The sequence below is a fragment of the Diabrotica virgifera genome, chromosome 5 (assembly GCF_917563875.1).
Source record: "Diabrotica virgifera virgifera chromosome 5, PGI_DIABVI_V3a".
NCBI lineage: Eukaryota > Metazoa > Arthropoda > Insecta > Coleoptera > Chrysomelidae > Diabrotica > Diabrotica virgifera.
In genome coordinates this window covers 78,876,138-78,896,892 of record NC_065447.1, presented here as the reverse complement: position 1 = coordinate 78,896,892, position 20,755 = coordinate 78,876,138, and the positions used below count along the sequence as shown (strand labels likewise).

General features: G+C 35.7%; 1 protein-coding gene across 1 annotated transcript in view; it reads right to left on the bottom strand.

The window, feature by feature from the left end:
* Nucleotides 1-20,755, bottom strand: part of LOC114338582 (probable JmjC domain-containing histone demethylation protein 2C) — an 88,769-nt gene that overhangs the window by 8,593 nt on the left and 59,421 nt on the right. The window contains exons 5-16 of the mRNA XM_050651943.1: nucleotides 19,672-20,268; nucleotides 19,218-19,379; nucleotides 17,345-18,008; nucleotides 16,911-17,155; nucleotides 16,564-16,821; nucleotides 13,441-15,003; nucleotides 12,040-12,190; nucleotides 10,533-10,663; nucleotides 9,802-10,120; nucleotides 5,584-6,017; nucleotides 3,270-3,628; nucleotides 1,138-1,657 (exon numbers count right to left, since the gene is read on the bottom strand). Coding sequence (XP_050507900.1) covers nucleotides 1,138-1,657; nucleotides 3,270-3,628; nucleotides 5,584-6,017; nucleotides 9,802-10,120; nucleotides 10,533-10,663; nucleotides 12,040-12,190; nucleotides 13,441-15,003; nucleotides 16,564-16,821; nucleotides 16,911-17,155; nucleotides 17,345-18,008; nucleotides 19,218-19,379; nucleotides 19,672-20,268 — 5,403 coding nt within the window. The remainder of the gene's footprint in view (nucleotides 1-1,137; nucleotides 1,658-3,269; nucleotides 3,629-5,583; nucleotides 6,018-9,801; nucleotides 10,121-10,532; nucleotides 10,664-12,039; nucleotides 12,191-13,440; nucleotides 15,004-16,563; nucleotides 16,822-16,910; nucleotides 17,156-17,344; nucleotides 18,009-19,217; nucleotides 19,380-19,671; nucleotides 20,269-20,755) is intronic.

The following is a 20,755-nucleotide window of genomic DNA, read 5'->3' as shown; positions in this document are numbered from 1 at the left end:
TCTGAAACTAGCCAATCTTCTGGAATATTGCCTGTGTGTATCTTGGTCATCATTATTTATTCAGTGTTGTCTTTTATTTTATCGTCTTAAAAGTATTTTCACAGTGATACAGGGCTGCTAGACGTGCAGCCCATTGAAATCTGTCTCCTGCTATCCCCCGATAGTACCATTTCTAGGTCTACCTGCTGTCAAGGAGGCTCTGCAGAAGACAAATTTACACCAAAACGTCCGTAGTTCTCGGTACAAAAATAAAACTATTTATACCGTAGTATGGTTAGAACGCCCTCTAACGGGGAATAAATGAAATGAATGTCGACTCGATTCAAGTTCTCTGTTTAACCCAGATATGACAATATCAAAAGGCACCGCTAGAAAAATATTCCAATATGCGGTTCAGAGAACCTGTATGAAACGAGTCTTTGTACTCTAATACAGAGTATGGCATTAGTAAAATTAGAAAATCTTTGGTTTCATTTTGATTGAAATCTGTCGCCTGCCATCATTTCTAATTTTACTAATGCCATACTCTGTATTAGAGTACAAAGACTCGTTTCATACAGGTTCTCTGAAACGCATATTGCAATATTTTCCTAGCGGTGCCTTTTGATATTGTCATATCTGGGTTAAACAGAGAACTTGAATCGAGTCGACATTCATATCACTTATTCCCCGTTAGAGGGCGTTCTAACCATGCTACGGTATAGTTTTATTTTTGTACCGAGAACTACGGACGTTTTGGTGTAAATTTGTCTTATGCAGAGCCTCCTTGAGAAACGGTAGAACCTAGAAATGGTACTATCGGGGGATGGCAGGAGACAGATTTCAATCAAAACGAAACTGTAGATTTTCTAATTTTACTAATGCCATACTCTGTATTAGAGTACAAAGACTCGTTTGATACAGGTTCTCTGAACCGCATATTGCAATATTTTTCTAGCGGTGCCTTTTGATATTGTCATAGCTGGCTGGGTTAAACAGAGAACTTGAATTCAGTCGACATTCATTTCAAGTATTGAATAATTAGGCTACATAATTACGTATGCTTATACTAACTGACTGTTCATTAGTAGTGATTTATGATTTTCTGGTGTTTTACAATTATATCACTAAAAAAATAAAATAAAAATAAATATTTACCTTAATACAATTGTGTAAATTCCTAACTTGATGCGGTGCTCCCGCTGGAATAAACACAGCGTCTCCTTTACATTGTACAATGGCATAACCTTCCACACCATATTCCTTATACAGCCTTTCCCTCAGCGGTCCGTCCAAGTACCAACTCTGATCGTGAATTGGATCATTGTTTGGTTCTAGGCGTCCTCCTTTTTCAATCACCACTTTATTTAGCAAATCCCGTATCTTATCAGCGTCTCGAGCATTATAAATGTGCCAGAGTGCTCCAGGCAATCCTCCTTTGTCCCTAACGCGTCTTCGTGTCAATATGTCACAACCAGCTTCATCAATGGCGCGGAATGCTTCTTTAATGTTCTCGTCAGCATCGACATCTTTGGGAATACCTACGTGCATCATGACGTTGACAGCATCGGAAATGTCAAGATGGAGGTTTGTGGTTCCTTTACTTGGATGAAGAGGTGCACCATAAGCAATGTACAGCTTGGGACCCAGGTCAGGACGTACGAAGCAGTCCGGTAACCTAAAAAAGATATTTAGTTGAAAAGTTGAAAACAGTTGAAAATAAAGCAACAAAATAAAACAAATATTTCAAATATTAAGCAAATTCTTATTGCATCTTAATATATGACTGGGTAATAACCAATTTAAAAGTTGGAAAGGGAGTTTTGGAGTTCGTGACGAACGTAACGAAAATTTAAAATCATGAAATAAAAAATATATTTATGTCAACTAAAGCTGCAACAAGTGCAGCGGCTAGCTTGTCTGAGAATCACAGGGACAATGTCAACATGCCTCACTGCAGCTTTAGAGGCGATGCTGAACCTTCCTCCCCTGCTCTGCATAAGGAGGGAGGCAGTAACCACCGCCTTAAAGCTTCGACAGACACAAATAATGAAACTTGGCGATCTAGTGGGCCATCATAAAATCTCAGAAGAAATTCCTTTGCTAAGGATGAGCCGACAGTTGTCATGCCAGTCAAATTTGACTTCGAAACACCATTTGAAGTGGTCATAAAAACCACCAAATGGGTGAAGCAGTTGAACCGAAACTGAAGGAAGGTTCACTCGTATGGTATACAGATGGATCTAAGGTAGATGAAAGGGCGGGAGTGGGATTTACTGGGCCGAGTTTCAGGTTATCCAAATCTCTTGGAAACGCCATAACTATCTTTCAGGCAGAAATACATGCCATACAGATTAGTGCCCAAGAATGTCTCAACCGAGACATTCGTAGGGCAAAAATCTTCATTTTATCAGTCAAGCTGCCTTAAAGGCTCTAAAGTCATTTACTTGTGAGTCAAAGTTGGTTTGTGACTTTAAACAATAACTTAAGAAGCTGGCGGAACGCAACAAAGTAACTTTGATGTGGGTGCCAGGTCACAAGGGAATTGCAGGAAATGAGGGAGCTGATAGCCTCGCAAAAGAAGGGACCAATACCCCATTCCAAGGCCCAGAACCCTTCGGTGGACTACCAAAAAGCCACATCAGAGAGGAACTCCGGACCTGGGAACTCGATCAACTACAACTATACTGGTCTAACACACCAGGACAAAGGCAAGCAAAAAAGCTCATAAAAGTGTTGCCTACTGCAAGAAACTGCCTTCTCGCAATGAGTAAAAAAGATATAAAAATGGTCACTGGCCTTCTCACTGGACACTGCCCTCTGAGGTATCATCTCAAAAAAATGGGCAAATCAGATAGTGAGAACTGTCGTTTCTGTGACAACGAAAAAGAAACGGCAGAACACATACTATGCAATTGCGTAACACTGTTCTGCAAACGACTAAAATTCCTAGACGAGGTCACCCTAGCGCCCTCTGACATACGAAACGAGTCACCTAGGATGTTAATCAACTTCATCAGAAGTATTGGCATCCTAGAGTTTAACTAGATTAAGGTATGCACAAAAGATCTTTATAGGTCTAAGTGCGAAGAGGCTGCATAGCCTTACGACCTCACATAATCTAATCTAATCTATTTCAACTAAAAAATAAAAGATCTTGGAGAAAATATTTCACAACGCAAAAAGATTGAATTAGTTCGATGACGTATTTGACTAAATTGGTAACACCAGTAATAATTTGGACTATGTGGTAAGTGAGAAACATAACTTAATACAAAACATAAACAAACCTGCTAGCTAGATTAATTCGCCCAGTTCGACGTGTATATTCCGGCAAAGGTAGCACCTTCATGAGGTCAGCAAATCTTGTAGGCAAAACTTCTGCAAAATCTTCACCTGGTGGCCAGTCTTTTAATTTGAGCAACAACGGGTGGCCTCTATCATCTTTCAAACGCTTGGTGAAATGGTCGAATCCTTCCCAGAATTTGCGCATCGTTTGATTCGGCAACACTTTTCCTGTCATGCAGTTGACTAGATCGTTTTTCTCGTCTCCGAAGTCCCGAGCGAAGGATTCCGGACTCCACAGCTCAGCGTTGAAATTCCGCGTTACATCTGAGACGACTATGGGCTGACCACGTCCCCACTGATCCTGAAAGAAATAATTCATACATTTAGTGATATTTAACCAATTACAAAAAGTAAATAAAAAAGTAATAACAAAAACTATGTTTTCTAACAAGATAAGAACTACCCCGATTAACTTAGTACTGGAATATTATTCAGAAATTATTTTCTTGTGAAACTTTATTATTTACTATGTTTAATAGGAATTAACCACAATATCAGTTGAAAATACATATGCTTATTTTGACATTTGATGTATTTTAAACTAATTTTAGTTAATAGGCATTAAAAATAATAACCAAGTTCTGAAAAGTATCCGAATGAATCACATAAACAAAGATACAATGACACTTAATTTCTCACAGATTGCAAAACATTATAATAGTTTACAAATAGAAATAGAATAACAAAGTAGATATCAAAACGTACAATACAATATGCAGTGCATTTAACATGACAAAGGGACTGCGACAGGGGTGATCCACATCCCCTACCCCGTTCAAAATCTTTCTGGAAAAACACTGAAAGAATGGAAAAGAAAATGCGAAGGAATGGGCATACTAATAAGGAACAAATATCTATATAGCCTAAGTTTTGATGACGATCAAATAGTGATCGCACAAGACGAAGATGATCTCAGCTTTATTATGAGAAAACTGGAACAGGAATATACAAAGAATGAAATCGAAATAGACCTAAATACAAAATGAATAATTAACAACGGAGAATACAAAAATAAATCAGCTGGAAAGACATGAAGGTAAACAAATCAAAGGAACAAGTACAAGTATTTAGGTTTCATAATATCAAACAAAGGAACAACTGAAAAAGATATAAAAAAAATAGACTAGGACCAACAAGAGACTGCATACGAAAATTGAACTCGGTACTATGGGAAGAGAACATCAATATAAAAATAAAAAGAAGAATATAGACATGACAAGAAGCATCCTGGCTTATGGGAGTGAAAATTGGATAATAAGAAAACCAAAAACAAAATAAGAGTATCTTGGTACTGGGGGTTGTTACCCCCGATGATGGGGTTGATTTAGTTGAAACACTAATTACCGAAATATATTTATTTGGAACACTAAATATGACAGTAACTAGTTGGTGTCGGGATGGATAATGTCTCTACTCTAACCACGTCGGTTTCGGAATAATGAATAATCCCTTTCTTTACTTTCTAGGTATCTATAAATAAATCTCAATTGTTTGTGGTGATTTCATTCTTGAATGTGACCGTGAATTACTAATAGTACATAATTGCTGACTCCGTTGTTTTTCAAAACGAGTGGCCTACATTGCAGAAGCAATGTCACCTAATTTACGAAATCAAAACAATGCATGTAAATAATATTTGTTTGAGACTTTTAAAAATTAAATCGATATGGATTATGTACTCTTATTTTTTGAATGCTAATATAAATCCTGTACAAGAGCAACAGAGATGGAATTCCTAAGGAGAAGCTGCATAGTAACATGAAGAGATAGAATAAATAATAAGAAAAGAATGGAAATTAACTCAGATATAATAAACTACATACAACAGAATAGATTAACCTGGTACTGACATGTCAGAAGAGCAGACAAAAAACGTTGGATACACAGAATAACATAGTGAAGCCCGATAGAAAGAAGGTACAGAGACAGACCTTGAAGATCTTTCAGAGATGAAGTGGATAAAGCAATGGAAAGCAAAAATCTACAGGAAGGAGACTGGCAAAACAGAAAGAACTGAAGAGAACGGTGGACTGAAGGAATACAGTGAAAACTTAATATTAGAAAAATCCTTAGTATAGACATTGTTTTAAGTAAAAAAACGAATCCACAATACATATTGTCAAATAACAAAAAAAAAGTTTATAGAGATTAAAAATAATAAATAAAGGTAAATAAAGGTAAACAATAGTTGTTTATTAAAATTATCCTTAATAAGCAAATAAAATAAATGCACAATAAAAAATAAAAATTACTTACTTGAAAAATTTTGTAATTCTCCAAAGAGCCAGGATCACTCAACCTCAAAAGTTTTCCATCGCACAACCAACTATGTGGAGTATTAGGATACATTAATTTACTCTCAGTCAAGGTCATTATCCTTATAGGTAACTGCCCCCTTCCTTTTTGTTGCCAATGGTACCTCCTGATGTAATGCTTCAGCTCTCTAGACTCGGCGGGATTTTGAGCTGCTACACTGTCCTCTATAACGCTGGCTATAGCATCGTCGACAAGATCAGAGGCTTTTGAAGGTGATATTTTCTTTTTGGATTCATTCTTAATTATAGGAGAAGCGGCCCGTGAGCCATTTGGTTTGTGAGATGGTCGGATGAGTAGTTCCCTTAAAGTGGAGAAATTGCCTTCGTCATCACTGCTGCTGACTTCTTTTTTGATTTCATGGTCAGGGCCCGATTCTAAAACAAAAATGGCATTCACAACTGGTATAGAGGTATAAAGTATTAAGAACGATATTTGGGGTTAAAAACAAAATGGACTATACTATGAGGACAAATAAGGACCTAAAAGAGGTATATCAAGAACCTACCATAATAGGCGTAATAAAGTCTCAATGATTAAGACGGTTGGGACATATATAAAAAATGGAAATTAAAAGGTTTCGACCGAGGTAGAAAAACGCAATAAATAAGAACTATTGGAAACAAAAATAACAAGAGCAATGGATCTATTTCAAGTTACTTATAAATACTACCTACAACGTAGGAAAGATATTTTGGATCCGGAGATGAAATACTGCTGCAAACGAATTGGAAAGTATATACAGTCCGTCTAATACACTTACTGTTGCACGTCATTATCTACGTTAGAGATCTAAATTTATACCAAAGTATAAAAAAATCCTGAATCCATTTTAAATCAAATAGATCACATAATTATTGCAAACGTGGATTATACAACAAAACAAATTAATATTCAATATAAATAAATAAAAACTTTGGAAATAGAGAACAAAAATTAAGTTATATTCTTACGTTAAGGCTATGGGTACATAATTCGCAAATATTTTACGTGTATCCCTACTTTATCTGTCTTTACACGGCAAATTACGTGTAGTAAAATTCACACTGGTATGGATATGTAAACATTACTAGAATGTCATTCTACTTGAAAATGTCATCATTAATTTAAAGAGATGGCTTTTGAATGTTCTTGGATAAATGTTATTTTTATAATTGCAAATTATTAATTCAGTTAATAAATGTGATATTTTTTTCAGTAACTATGTATTCAGTGATTGTAATAATTTATTTGTACAACAAAAACTAATACTCAATCGAGAAAAGAGGAAAAGTGTTAAAGTGATTTTTTAATAATATATTGTTATGGAACGCTTACAATTTTGAACATCTTTAACAACAAAATACTTGGATCACAGAATATATTATCCTGATGTATTCTCTGCTTGGATCTTCCACAAATAATACACAATAAATAACTTTTTGTTAAGTTCACGTCTTAAATCAATTATTTATCAAATACACTATATATCAATAATATTTCATCAATAACTCAAAATATTCCAGATGCAATGTCAAATATTTCAAATTGTCACTGATTGTCAGTGTCTGACTGACAATATATGCTGACAATATTATATTCGGCTGAGTGCGTTGTAAGACAAAGATAGATTTAGAAAATATTACCACGGCATTGTGTTCATTTTTTTCGAATCCTGAAAAAACCAATAAATATTTTTGAAAAATTTAAACGCAGAATGAAAGACTAAATTATTACCGAGGGCCGAAAGTCCCTTAGAATAAATAAAAAGTTTATTTTGAATGAGATATTTGAAATTAAAAATCACACTAAATTTTCTCTCAGTTTTTCACCCCTGTAACTTATTAAAATAAACATTATAGAAGTTCTCAGGGACTTTCGGCCCTCGCTAATAACGTAATCTTTCATTCTGCGTTTAAATTTTTCAAAAATACTTATTAGTTTTCTCAGGATTCGAAAAAAATGAATCCCCATTTGAATAGCATTGCAGCCGAAAATACGTACCGATCCTCTTAAAGTAAATAATAAAACAGTAAGTATAATAAAACAAATACTTATAGTAAAGAATAAAAACAAATATGAAGTGTCATCACCATAACTGTCAAATAAATGTTACCAATTTATGCTAAAATGTCACCTTCATTCAATTACAGTTACAGTGTGTTCTGAACAAAGGTGCTTCATAAAAACACTTTATAATCCATTTATACAAATTAAATGAAACATATTATTGTGTATTTCTTTAAGTGAACATTAATAGAAATCTTCAAATATTATTTCTACGCGTATATAATAAAATATGTCTAGTGGCTGTAATTCCAGTGTACTCAGCAAAATGATTCTAAAAAAGAACACACCTACCGCCTAAATATTTCGTGTTGGTATCATGTGAAGTCACGGGCTATGACGCGGATGACGTGCACCGGTAAGTATATTAGACGGAGTATAGCCAAGTATTAATCGAATTAAGTAGAAAGTCTGTAAAGCCAATTTACATACAGAGCGTGCTCAAATTATTAGACTCATCCTAGGAATTTCAGTTTATTTTTTAAACAGTGTTTTACAGATGCAATATTCGTCATAAAGCAAATTACTGAGAAATCGCTAGAGTATAATAGACCAGTACTTATATGCCATTTGATTGACTTAAAGAAAGCATTTGACAGAGTAAAACTTAATGTAATCAATCGTCTGTCTGTATAGTAAAGAAGTTCCCCATAGATATCATAAAAACTATTGAAAACATCTACCAAAACAACAAAATGGAAGTCAAAATAGATGGACAACTTACAGAACCTATAAACATAGGCAGTGGAATAAGACAGGGAGGCTCATCGAGTCCTATGCTCTTCAATTAAGGATGAAATCAGCAAAAGCGACAACAAAGATACAGAATGAAGATGATACAGAATGAAAAATAAAGATCCACAAGGAAGAATTTCCTGTATTGCTTGTACCATAAACAACTTTAAAATTTAGTGGCTAACGTAACCAACATTTCATAAAACTTTAAGTTTCATTGACAGTTGTTGTTCTGACATCAGACAGATTTGCTTTCAAACTCTCACCTATTAGTTGTCTTTCACCTCTTTCAACGTAATGACCTAATTAATTAATACCTAGCAACTCACGTACCACGTGTGGGAGTCATATGTTAGCCATATAAGCCCTAAGGCCATATCCATAGGAATTATATCCATCCTTTGGATTTAATTATGTGTACACTTTTAGACATTTAGTCTATTTTTAAAAACCTTAGTATTTTTGGGTGGCTCAGCATGTTCTTGTAAGTACATATAACCAAAACTTTGTTTTTACCTTGGTCATCATTTTAACTTTAAAATTTTTGTCTTGATCAATACGGTTATACTTATTTTAGGTAACACTGATGATGGTCTTGTTACAGAGCGAAAACGTTTTGTTTTTATATTTGGAGCCCTTTTAGGGGCTTTTTAAATGAATATACCTTTTACCAAGACGAATTTTTCATTAAATTTACTTGAAAAATAAAGAAGTAAAAATACCCTGGTATGCAGATGACGCAATATTGATAGCCCAACATGAAGACAGTCTGTAAAGATTAGTCCACAGTTTTAACATTAGAGCCAAAGAATAATTTCATCTTAGAAAACCAAAACAGTAATCAGTAAAGAACCAATCAGATGTAAAATAGAAATACCTTGGAATTATGTACATCGTACAGCTACAGAGCCCTGGACAAAGAAATGAGAAATCAAGTACAAAAAGCAAGTAGACTAGCAAGGTGGCTTAATAACATTATATGGCGAAACAACATATTAACCCTGAGATGAAGTCTAGAATTTATAAAGCCAGTGTAAAACCAATAATGACATATGCATCAGAAACAAGACCCAATACAGTCACAACACAAAGACTACTGGAAACAGTAGAGATGAGAGTACTGAGAAGAATTACAGGAAATACTCTGGGATATCGAAAGAGGAGTGATGACATTAGAAGAAAATGTAACGTATAGTGTATAAACGAATGGACACTAAATAGAAAAAAGAACCGAATAACCACATAAGCAAGATGTGACCCGTGTGGTCAAAATAGCACGAGATAAATCACCAATCGGTAGAAATAGCGGCCGACCGCACAAAAATGGAAGTAGAATTGTTTATAAAGAGCAAGAAGATGTTTTAGATGAAATTAACTTACCACGTTCATCTTTAATCTTTTTCTTCACTCCATTAACATTATAATAGCCTAATAGTGCCTTGACGACTTCCTTGACCTGTTGGTTATTATTCTTGACTTCTTTAGACGCTGGACATTCACAGAATTGTTCGATATCCCATAATTCCCTCATCTCATGAACCATCTTCCCTAATTTAATTAAAGAATCTCCAGCTATTATTTGAGTTAGCATTAGTTTTTCTTGTTCGTGTACTTGTCGATTTGTACATAATAACCAGGAGTATTCATCACGATCTTTATTAGCTTCTACCCATAGTTTAATTGTTCCTCGTTTTCGACCCTAAAAATATATCACACTTTTTTTTAAACTGTCGTATACAAAAAATTGGAGTTAGAACAAAGTTTTACACTAAGGCTTGTTTAAAAACTAAAAAAGCTATATTATGAACTTGGGTAATTATATAGTAAAAGATTAAACATTAAAAATGAAAAAAATTATTGGACTGAAATGTCGTGGAGCACACCCTGAACTGACCCAGAGGGAGAACGCCTGCGCATTACAAAATTGGGCATTTGATAAGGTCGAATGTTTCCCTCTGAACACCTAATGCGCAGGCGTTCTCCCTCTGGGTAAGTTCAGGGTACGTTCGGGGCATGCTCTGTGAGTAAGTCTAATATGTTTGTGAGGTTCTTAAACTGCCACACAGTGTAGTCAAGTTTACTAAAAAATTTAAAAATTAAAATTAACTTACCTTATAACAATCTATACACACAACGAAACCACATTTTCCACATGCCCAATGAAAATTGAACAAAGTCGTTTCACATACATCACACATTTCTCGAACACCTTGCACCACTCTCTTCCACGCTATAGTTTTATCTGTAAAAGAAAATACAAAATTTGAGGTATAAATTGAAAAAAAAAATAAGCTTTTTTAACAAATAATTAAAGTTAGCTTGTCTTGCAATTGTTAGTTTACAACAAATATAAGACTCCGAATACCTACATGTCAATGTACCATTTACAATAAACAAAATTACATAATCCGGTATATAGGATACAGAAACTATCTAGAAAATATGCCTGAGAAAACATTCAAAGCAAAAATTAGAAACATATTATAAGCGGTCAACAGATATAAAATACAGAAAACATTGCAGAAGATCAGGCAGGATTTACATATAAAAGATATTATCAAATATCATCATACATAACGCAAATATTAAGTATTGTGTGGGAATGAACTCTATACAGAGATGAGTGCATTAAGAATCAGCAAAATAACGCAAAAGACGGAAAAAATAATACGTTGTGGAATAAAAAGAGATGCAACTAGGAGAGGTGGGAAATTATCAATAGAAACCTATAAATTTACATTATATTGAAAGTCTCCCACCTTTAGACGTATCGGAGTAGTTTTGCAACTACCACTGTGACAGTAAAATTTTATAAAATTCTCTTGTGACAGTTTGACTCCGATAAGTCTTAAGGCGGGAAACTATCAATATAATGTAAATTTATAGGTTTCCCACCTCTACAAGTTTCATATCTTTTTATTTAACAACGTTATTTTGATGGTTATTAGCGCACTCATCATTGAAAGCATGGCGTTAGAAAATATGTATATCTCTTCCAACACAAATAAACACACAAACGATGAAGAATTATAATAGATTCGAATGTTTGTCTTTCTGATTAAAAAATAGAGGAACTGATTATATATTTCGTTTTTCATTATTTTTCGAGTAATTAACATAAACAATGGCTGGGACACATACCATACATAGAAGAAAAACCGACCTACTGATTAAGATGAAAACCAGATGGAAACCAGAAATTGAAGAACATACATGGAAAGACTACATAGAGGGAGATGGGAGGACCAGGTTATGAGAGATATGAAAATCCTGAAAATAAAAAAGGGGACCTATGCACAGATTGAAATGAGTGAAAAGAAAATTGTAAGGAAAGTCAAGTCATAGCACTTTCAAAATATACAAGAAGAATGTCAAGTGAGTACATTCTAATGAGTGGGTATGACATTGGTTAGCAGTTTAGAATGGATCCAAGAGAATTAATTTAAAGTGCACATGATACCATACCAATGATTTATTAATTTCAAGGACAGATTTGATAATATATTATACAAGGTTGACAAAGATGTGAGTTAAATAGAATACTTTCGGAGTGATATATTGAATATTAATTGTAACTATATTATTTTTATTTATATAAATTAATAGATAAATACTTACCATCAGCCAAATGCTCTGAATGAGCTTCTTTTTCTTGTACTAACAAATCACAAAAATGATCACCAACTTGTTTTAACAAAAACCTGGAAGTTTCTAGATCCAGATCTGTTGGTGCATTATCTGCATTAGGAAGCCACAGCCTGACATCCTCCTGAAAATCAAAAATGAAGATTTAACAAAGCTCAAACTACAATGTATACGATTTTATCTGGATTGTGTGTTCAGTTGAGATTTTTCGTCAATGCACTTCAAGAGTAGCAAATACTTAATAACATCATTAAAGCTTTACTAGTGCTGGAAATCCCATAAAATTGATTTGGTTGTTTAAATAGTTTGAAATCATATCCCTTTTTTACCCTTGTCGACGCCTGTGTTGGTCCTTTCTAGCATGTTATCGAAATTCACATGTGTCACCAAGAAGAGGATCGGACGCTTACCACTTGAGATCCAAAAATGTTTCCCCTATGATATGCATCCAGACCACTCGAGTGTACACACGCGAAATAGTGAGTTTCGCTGTTGATGCTTTGATTGTAAGTTTTTACCTTTTATTTGTTATTACCTATATATCTCCTTTGCTTCGTTTTTGAAATATTTACCAACCAATTTAATTTGAATTTGTGTATAATATTATTGTATTGCGCTTATGAAGAACTTCCACTTTCTCTCAATATTGGCTATCAGAAGGTATAAAATTCAGTAGCAGGTGTTGTAATTAGTGTTTATTGCTTGTTTTTGATTTTATAAATTGCCTCGTACAGTACCTGCTATTAGTAAACATACAACTAGGCTAAGTTTATAATACGAAGACCACGGGGGGAAAACAAGGAATGTCAATTTTTGACTCAAATCAGAGTAATAATGCCATCTGATGGAGAAACTAGCAAAGTTTGTGATGCATAAGTTATCGGTAGGCAATAAAAAGCGATGTCAGTTGAAAGCTGACCATAAACTTCTATTATACTTGCTAAGAACCAGAAATGTTCAAACTTCATTTTTCTCAAATTCAACTTTGAATGGCATTCCTTGTTATTCCCCCTAGGTTATCATATGCTGTTGTGAGTTCATCAAAAGTTCATCATATTTTTGTTATTATAGGAGATCTAAAAATTTATTTATAAAAGTAGGGGGTAGTTGAATATGAATTTAGTAGCATGAATATTACTATAAAAAAACACGACCACAACGTTTTAAGGTGAGCAAATTCTAGAGCAAATCTCATTGACTGACTGCAAGTCAAATTAGTTACTCACTTCTTTTTCTTCAATATTCGAGAAGTAATAATTTCAAAATGAATATTTTAAATTTGTTACATAACTGTTGAAATGTTTGAATCTTAGTAATGTGAGTGCTTTTATTTTTGAAATTAAAGAACAAAGAATAATTTATTAATATGCTTACCTCTAAAGCATCTTTGTGTGGATCAGAGAATCCTGCAATGGCAAGTTGTCCGCTCTTGGTGTACCTCAATCGTCTAAATGCATAAAATCTGCAAAATATGTTGGCCATATTCTTAGAACGTTGATTGGGAGTCCATCTACATTCTCTGCATTTGGCTAATTTCGGTGCAACCTCGAAACACGGACCATCCTGCAAAAAACTCTCCCCAGTCTTTTTTAACTGCCCCACTGGTGGTTTGCGAAAGGGGTCACGCTGGGGCGGAATTTCTTCCTCTTTGATTTTCTTCGGTCGTGGCTCCTCGCTTTTATCGTTTTTTGACCCCTTCGGTTTTCTACCACGTTTTCTTTGCTCTTTTCCCACCAAGTTTACTGACTTTTTGGCGTGCGCTGATCCGCTCGCTCCTGAGTCTGAGTCTTTGTCGCTCCCGCTTTCTTTTTCGCTGTCGCTTCCGCTTTCGCTGGGCGCCGTCGGCGTCGCTTGGGGTCCGCTTTTCCTCTTCTTTTCGTCGACGGCTTTCTTCACTGCGGACCCCCCGCCTTTTTTTCGCTTCACTTTGGGAGGTTTTCTTTTTGGTGGCGACTTTCTGCCTCTGTCTTGATCACTACTTGATGAATCGTCGTTTTTTGTATCGCCATTAACTGTCGTTTCTTTAGTAACCTTTCTATTAGCAGTTTTGTTGGTAAAGTGTTTAGCTTTATTTATACTGTTTACTGCCATTGTACCTATCGAATGTATCGAGTTAACTGGATTTTCTCTAACGGGGGCAGGAGGTGGTGTTGTTGTTTTTATATTTAATGGTAATGTTACGCAACTGCCAGATCCGACAACGCCAGTTGTATCTTCGGCATCTTCACCAGTGTGCCTCTGTAACCATGCCTTCTTCAAGTGTCTCACTGGGTAACTACCGCTAGATGAACTCTTGATTGGTCCAGGACTGTTTGACTTTTCAGAGTCGATCACACTAGGGTTCACTTTAACCGGCGTGCCCGGTTGTTCGTCAGTTGGTCCTGGTGTTACACTAGTAGGAGGTGTAGGGGTGGAAGCTGTACTAACTGGCGCCGGACTATTACTCACTGGGACAGTTGGTGTAGGTGGTTTGGGACTTTGATCACCTATAGAAATTGGTCGCGGAGGTTCAATTGTAACTGCTGTTACACTAACATCCGGTAGATTCTCAGGTAGTACTGTAGGTGTTTGTGATATCATTGTAGTTGGTGGTGTCCTGTACGCCGCAGTATTTACCACAGTCGTAATAGTTGTAGCAGCACTAGCTATTAGCGGACTGGGCTCAGTAACTCTTGATAATTGTGGTTGAATAGAAGAATTATTAAATATATTCAACGTGGGTGGAGACGCGCTTGTGCCCATCGGTGAGAGACTTGTTCCCATTGGTGATACACTAGGTCCCAACTCAATCTTCCGCTTCTTTACATCTAGGCAGACTGGATTTCCTAGATCACCTGGTATGCTCAGTGGCGTACTTGATTTTCGTTTTGGCGAAACTGCCTGATAGTTCTCCATTTTACTTGAACTAACACCTAAGTCTAGAGGTTGTGTCTGCACCTGAAATATACAGTTCTAATTAAACAACTAACGAAAAATTAAAGAGATGGACAGAATACATCAATGAGTTAACACGTTGCGTGCGGATGTAATGAGAGAAGACTTATACTCTGAAGTGTTACGCATGGACAAAAGAATTATATCAAATATATATAAATAAAGTAAACAAATATACAAATAAACATACATTTGGGAGATGTACCAATGGGAAGGGTTGAAAAATACAAATACCTGGGAATCTGAATTTCAGAAAAGAATGATCAAACAACGAAAATAAGGGTCAGGATAGAAATAGCATGAAATGCGTTTGCAAAAATGAAAACAATTCTCTGCAACAAAGACTTTAGATTAGAACTGAGAGTAAGGACACTTAAGATGTTATATGTTTTCGATACTACAATATAGATTTGAAATCTGGACACTGAAGCACGAACACATAAATAAGCTACTGTCATTTGAAATTTGGTGTTACAGAAGGGTACTTAAAATAGCATTGAACAGAAGAAAACGAACAAGGAAGTACTGCGACAAATGTGCAAATAATACTAAACAATAAACACGATAAAATAAGAAAGTTATTAGCTGGGACATGAAAGGAGGGACAGCGATAAGAAATGCTAAGGGCCTTCATATATGGACTGCAAAGTGAGGTCACTGCAAGCAGCATCATGCAGTCGTCGCTGAGCGATCTGGCCTTTCAATACAAAATTATCATTTCACAATACACGGACCGCACATGAGGTCCAACTGCAAAAATGCGGTTAACTTGTAACCTCAATACTCTGGGTATTGAGATTTTGAATTGGCTCCACGTTGGGCGCCAATTACGCGCAAACCATTACAAACTTGCGGTCGAGTTTCGCCGTGCTGTCGGCAACAAAATGCGGTTGGACACGTCTCACACGAACGGCATGGAACAGTCTGCAGTCAGACTGCAAACCGCGTCTTCTCTCGAGCATTCCGACTAGATCATTCATCGTTGTACCACGATACAGTATACTATTATTATTATTATTATGCTTGCTTTCAAGAAAAACGCAAAATATAGCTTATTTGTTTATAAATGAAATTAAATCACATGAATCTATATGAAATTATCGATAGAATTGTTAAAAATTCTGCTTGGACTGCTGTCTGTGAGAAGTTTGTGACGGATATTGCAATATAGCGTGCACCCACGTTCTACGACGTTTTCTACGCATTAGTTTAGGTAATAACAAAATGAACAGTAGACTCTCTTCATCCCAATCCTTATTGCAACTGATTGAATAGGTGCGGTCGTATTGCAGTCGCACACGACTTCAACCGGACTGCAGAGTGCAGTCGGGTCGCAGTCTAGTCCAACCGCAACACGACCTTACTCATGCAGTTGGGTCTCGACTGCACTTTGCAGTCCGTATATGGAGGCCCTAAGACTGGTAATACAGGGTAAAATAAAAGGAGGAAGGTGTGTAGGAAGGAGAGTGTCATGGTTGAAAATTTTAAGGAACTGCTTTAAAGCAGGTCGATAGAACTCGTCAGAGTAGAGGTAGATAGAGTAGGGATAGTGATGATACTAACCTGAGAAATGCCGACCATATTAGGTTGAAATTGCGGATGTGTCCTAGATATTTGTAAAGGTGCCGATGTAGCAGTAGGTGGTGACGTTCCTGGTCCGACTAATTTTACTGAAAGTCCAGCAGGTACATAGCCCGGTGTAGATCTATCAAATCGATCCACAACACCAGATGTGGTTATAGGAGTCCTACTATGAGCAGGAGGTGGTGGACAGTTCATAACAGCAGGCGGCTGATTATGAAGGGGATGATATTGTGATACCTACAACATTTAATTGTACATTATAATATGTTTCATATTATTTTTAATGTATTATATTCGCTATTATTAGTATGGAATAAGTTATTTACCTGTTGATAAGGTGAAGGTGAAATGGATGAAGATAGTGGTGGTTTAGCAGTCAACGATATTGGAGAAGTGTTCTCATGTGATGGTCGCGTTACTGGTATCATTGAGGAACTGCCACCTATAGGAGGTTTTCCGAAAATTTGATGAGGTGCAGGACTGCTAACTTTCGGTTTTGAGTTTGCAACAGTAGGTGTTGCAGAGGAGATCATAGTGTAGCCTGCCGTCGTAAATGGGTAACTTGCTTTTGCTGAAATCATACATTGTAAAATTAGTTATATACTACGATAAATGTTTTAAATCTATTGCCTTATAGTCTACAGTCCCTCAACCTAAATCCCCTCAACAAAAAGCATTGTTATCGCATACAAAATTGTTTCAATCCTTGAATTTAATCAGCAGAAACAAATACGAAAACATATGAGACAATAAAGCTTACCAGATGTTTGGTACAGCATTGCTTGATTTTCAGATCCTGCACGGTACCTCATCTCAGGATTTTGATGAGGTTGACTATGCGGATGCTGGTGCGGACTTTGTCTTTGATGATGTGGGCTTGAGACATGACTACTGGTAGGCCTGTGGTGACTGGCTGCCTTTCCCAGATTTTGCGCTTCAACATGATGATGAGGACTAGCTGTATGAGAAGACAAGTGTGGTGACTGATTCGGACTTCTGTATTCGTAAATACTTTTTTGTCCTGTAGGACACTGATAATGTCCTAACATCTCATTCCTCAATTTGGGACTAGGAGAATGAGCAACTGATACCCTGGTTTCTAGGTGATGGGGATTCTTTGCTTCATGTTTGACAATCACAGAATTTTTTAATTCGCTAACCATCGCTGTACCATCTCTGTCTAATTGACCAGTTTTGGTAACAACCAAACCTCCCGTCTGTGTTTTGTGCATTTCGGATTTTATCTTTGGTTCAAAAAAGGTATTTTGTGAGTGAAGGGATGGGTGATATCCATAAATATTTAGTTCAGTTTTAGGCATGGTTTGATGTACTGATATGGCGGGGACTTTCTCTATGCTAGATTTAGATGAAACGCTTCGATGTGCAGGGGGAGGAGGTGGTATACTGGTGGTCGTCCTTTGAATCTGTAACAATTATATATTTAAATTGTCTTTAAACATAAACCAAGCATACAGCAGAATAGTAGTCATATTTTATTGATTATATCATATTGAAATCATCTAACCTAACCAGGATTCACTTGACATACATGTATTTACAATTTTATAAAAACTGTCAATTACTATTTCGCACCTCCGCTCAAAGAGTGTCATAACTCAAAAAAATTTAAAATCGGTTTTATTGCACCACCAGATTAATAAAACTATAAACTCCTATCTCACAAAGTGCCACGTCTATGGGTCAAGTATTTATCGTTAGATGACACTAGTGTCATTATACGATTATCCAAAATCAACGACGCACCGAACACAAACAGTGTCACATATCGACTTGTGCAAAGCATTTGTATAAAGCGTCGTTTGTCGAGTTAAGACAGTATATGTGATTACTTTATTCAAAACAATCTGAGTATGTGCTCAAGAATAGAAAAGTGACACATTTAATCTTTCTTTTTGCAGTATTTTGTGTTTAATGTTGTTACTTGTTTTAAAGCTACATCATTAAAAAGTATAAGTCTGTTAACCCAGATAATAATAATGATATTATATTCTGTACTGCAAGTATCACTTTTGATAAATAATATTTCGTAAATTTTTCGTTATTTTATCTGTATAATGTCACAACTCAAAAAAAAATTTTTTTTTTAAATATTTTTAATATACTTAAGTACGCTATTTTATAGAGCTTTAAAAACCACTGTAACTGACTAAAATAGATATTATTCTAATTTTAATAGTTTTTTAATTAAACCCGAAAATGTTGTAGGACAAACTTTAAACGTCGTTTTCTCGAAACTTTGCCTTTTTGACGTATGACACTCTTTGAGCGGAGGTGCGATTTGTCTGAATTAATAAAATTGAATCGGTCATTTCGAAAACAACACAATGTCATAATATCTAAATTTTTCAGGAAACGTAAAAATCTTTCCATTTATAGTCGGGTATTTTCTATTCTATAGGATAAGGACATACCTTGTTTTCGACCTGACTGAAAAACATACCAACTAATTTTAAACAGTAACTTACGTTGTTTTCACACGGAATGGTTGATTTCAATCTTGATGGCGTCGAAAAGTTATTTTAAACTAAACATGCACTTATGTTGTGTTCGAAATGACCGATTCAATTATATATTTTTACATTCACACTACAATTAATTCTGTTTGTACTTACGGGAGCATAATATGACCTATGATCACGGTTATCCCTAACGGACATATGCCTCTGTTGCTGTTCTCTGTGGTGCATCTCCTCAACACGTTTTCTATCATCTTCAGACATACTAGACGTCCTAGGTTGAGTAGGTCTACCCGTAATAGGATTCCAAGGTTCCCTCTGTGAAAGATGTAGCAAGTTAGTCAGATTCTTTACTTTCTTATTATTTTACTAAATTAGGTAAAATCAGTTAAAATATGTATCATTATACTTCAAAAGTAGCAAATAAGTGAACATCATAAAAAAGTAAAAGATAAATGTGAAATAACTGAGAATATAGTTATGTATTTAATATGTTTTTGTCATACCAGAGTTATTGTGATTAAAAAAAAAACAAATGTACCTAATGTTTGTATGTGAAATTGTTTAATTTATTCTAAGGCGTAAATGATATAATAATGATTTATTTTACCTTTGGCTGAGCTGCTCGTAGAGACTTTTCAAAATGGTTGTGCAAAGCCTGTTCTTGTCGTTCTTTTTCCAACTCTTTCTCTCTTTCCTGCCTTTCCCGCTCAAGTTTTTCCCTCTCCTGCTTGTCCCTTTCTATCCTTTCTTTCTCCTTCTGCTTTTCCATTTCCTGGTTTTGCCTTTCCCTGTACATCCTTTCTCTATCTTGTAAAGCTAGTGCCCTTTCCGCAAGCATTTCTTCAGGAGACGTAACCTGACCTGCAGAATGACTGCTCTGTTGAGCAGCCGCTAGCATGTGGGTGGGTACTCCATAAGCAGAATGCGTCCTCGGACTACTCTTCCACAGCATTTCTGTGAATGGGGCCGTGTGGTGATAGAGGGCATGAGTTGCAGCTAGATGAGGATGGTGACTGGTGAGCGGAACGTGGGGAGCCATTAACGATGGAGGTGGGGGTACGGGGTAGGCGCCAAGGGCACTGGCTGATGGGTGTTGAGCAGCCGCAGCTGCAGCGGCAGCAGCTACTGACGCGACGGACGACGAGGGGGGCGGCGGGCCGGCTGACGCGCTGGCTGGGGTGTTAGAGTGTGACATTAGTAGCGACTGCAACAATAATTATTTTCAATTAGAATAATCATAACTCACAATACAGTAAATATACATACTATATTTTTAATAAAAATTCATTTAAAAACGAGTGTGACATTAGTAGCGACTGCAACAATAATTATTTTCAATTAGAATATAACTCACAATACAGTAAATATACATACTATATTTTTAATAAAAATTCATTTAAAAACGACCAATTTATTTAACCTGTTATTATTAAATGAAGATAATAAGTAGTAAGATTAGGGAACATCAATAAATTACATCATAGAAAAGGGAGAGGGGGAGGAGGCCATGAGTGCACCTCCTACGTCGTTTGATATATTTAAATTTGTAGCTCTCTAAATATAATTTTTTACTAGCTTCTACCAGAGGGCAGCATTATTAAAAGTATCAGATAGGTAATGATATAAAAGTGTATAAGTTTAATACTACCTATATAATATTATATAATAAAATATTATGCTAATACAGTGGA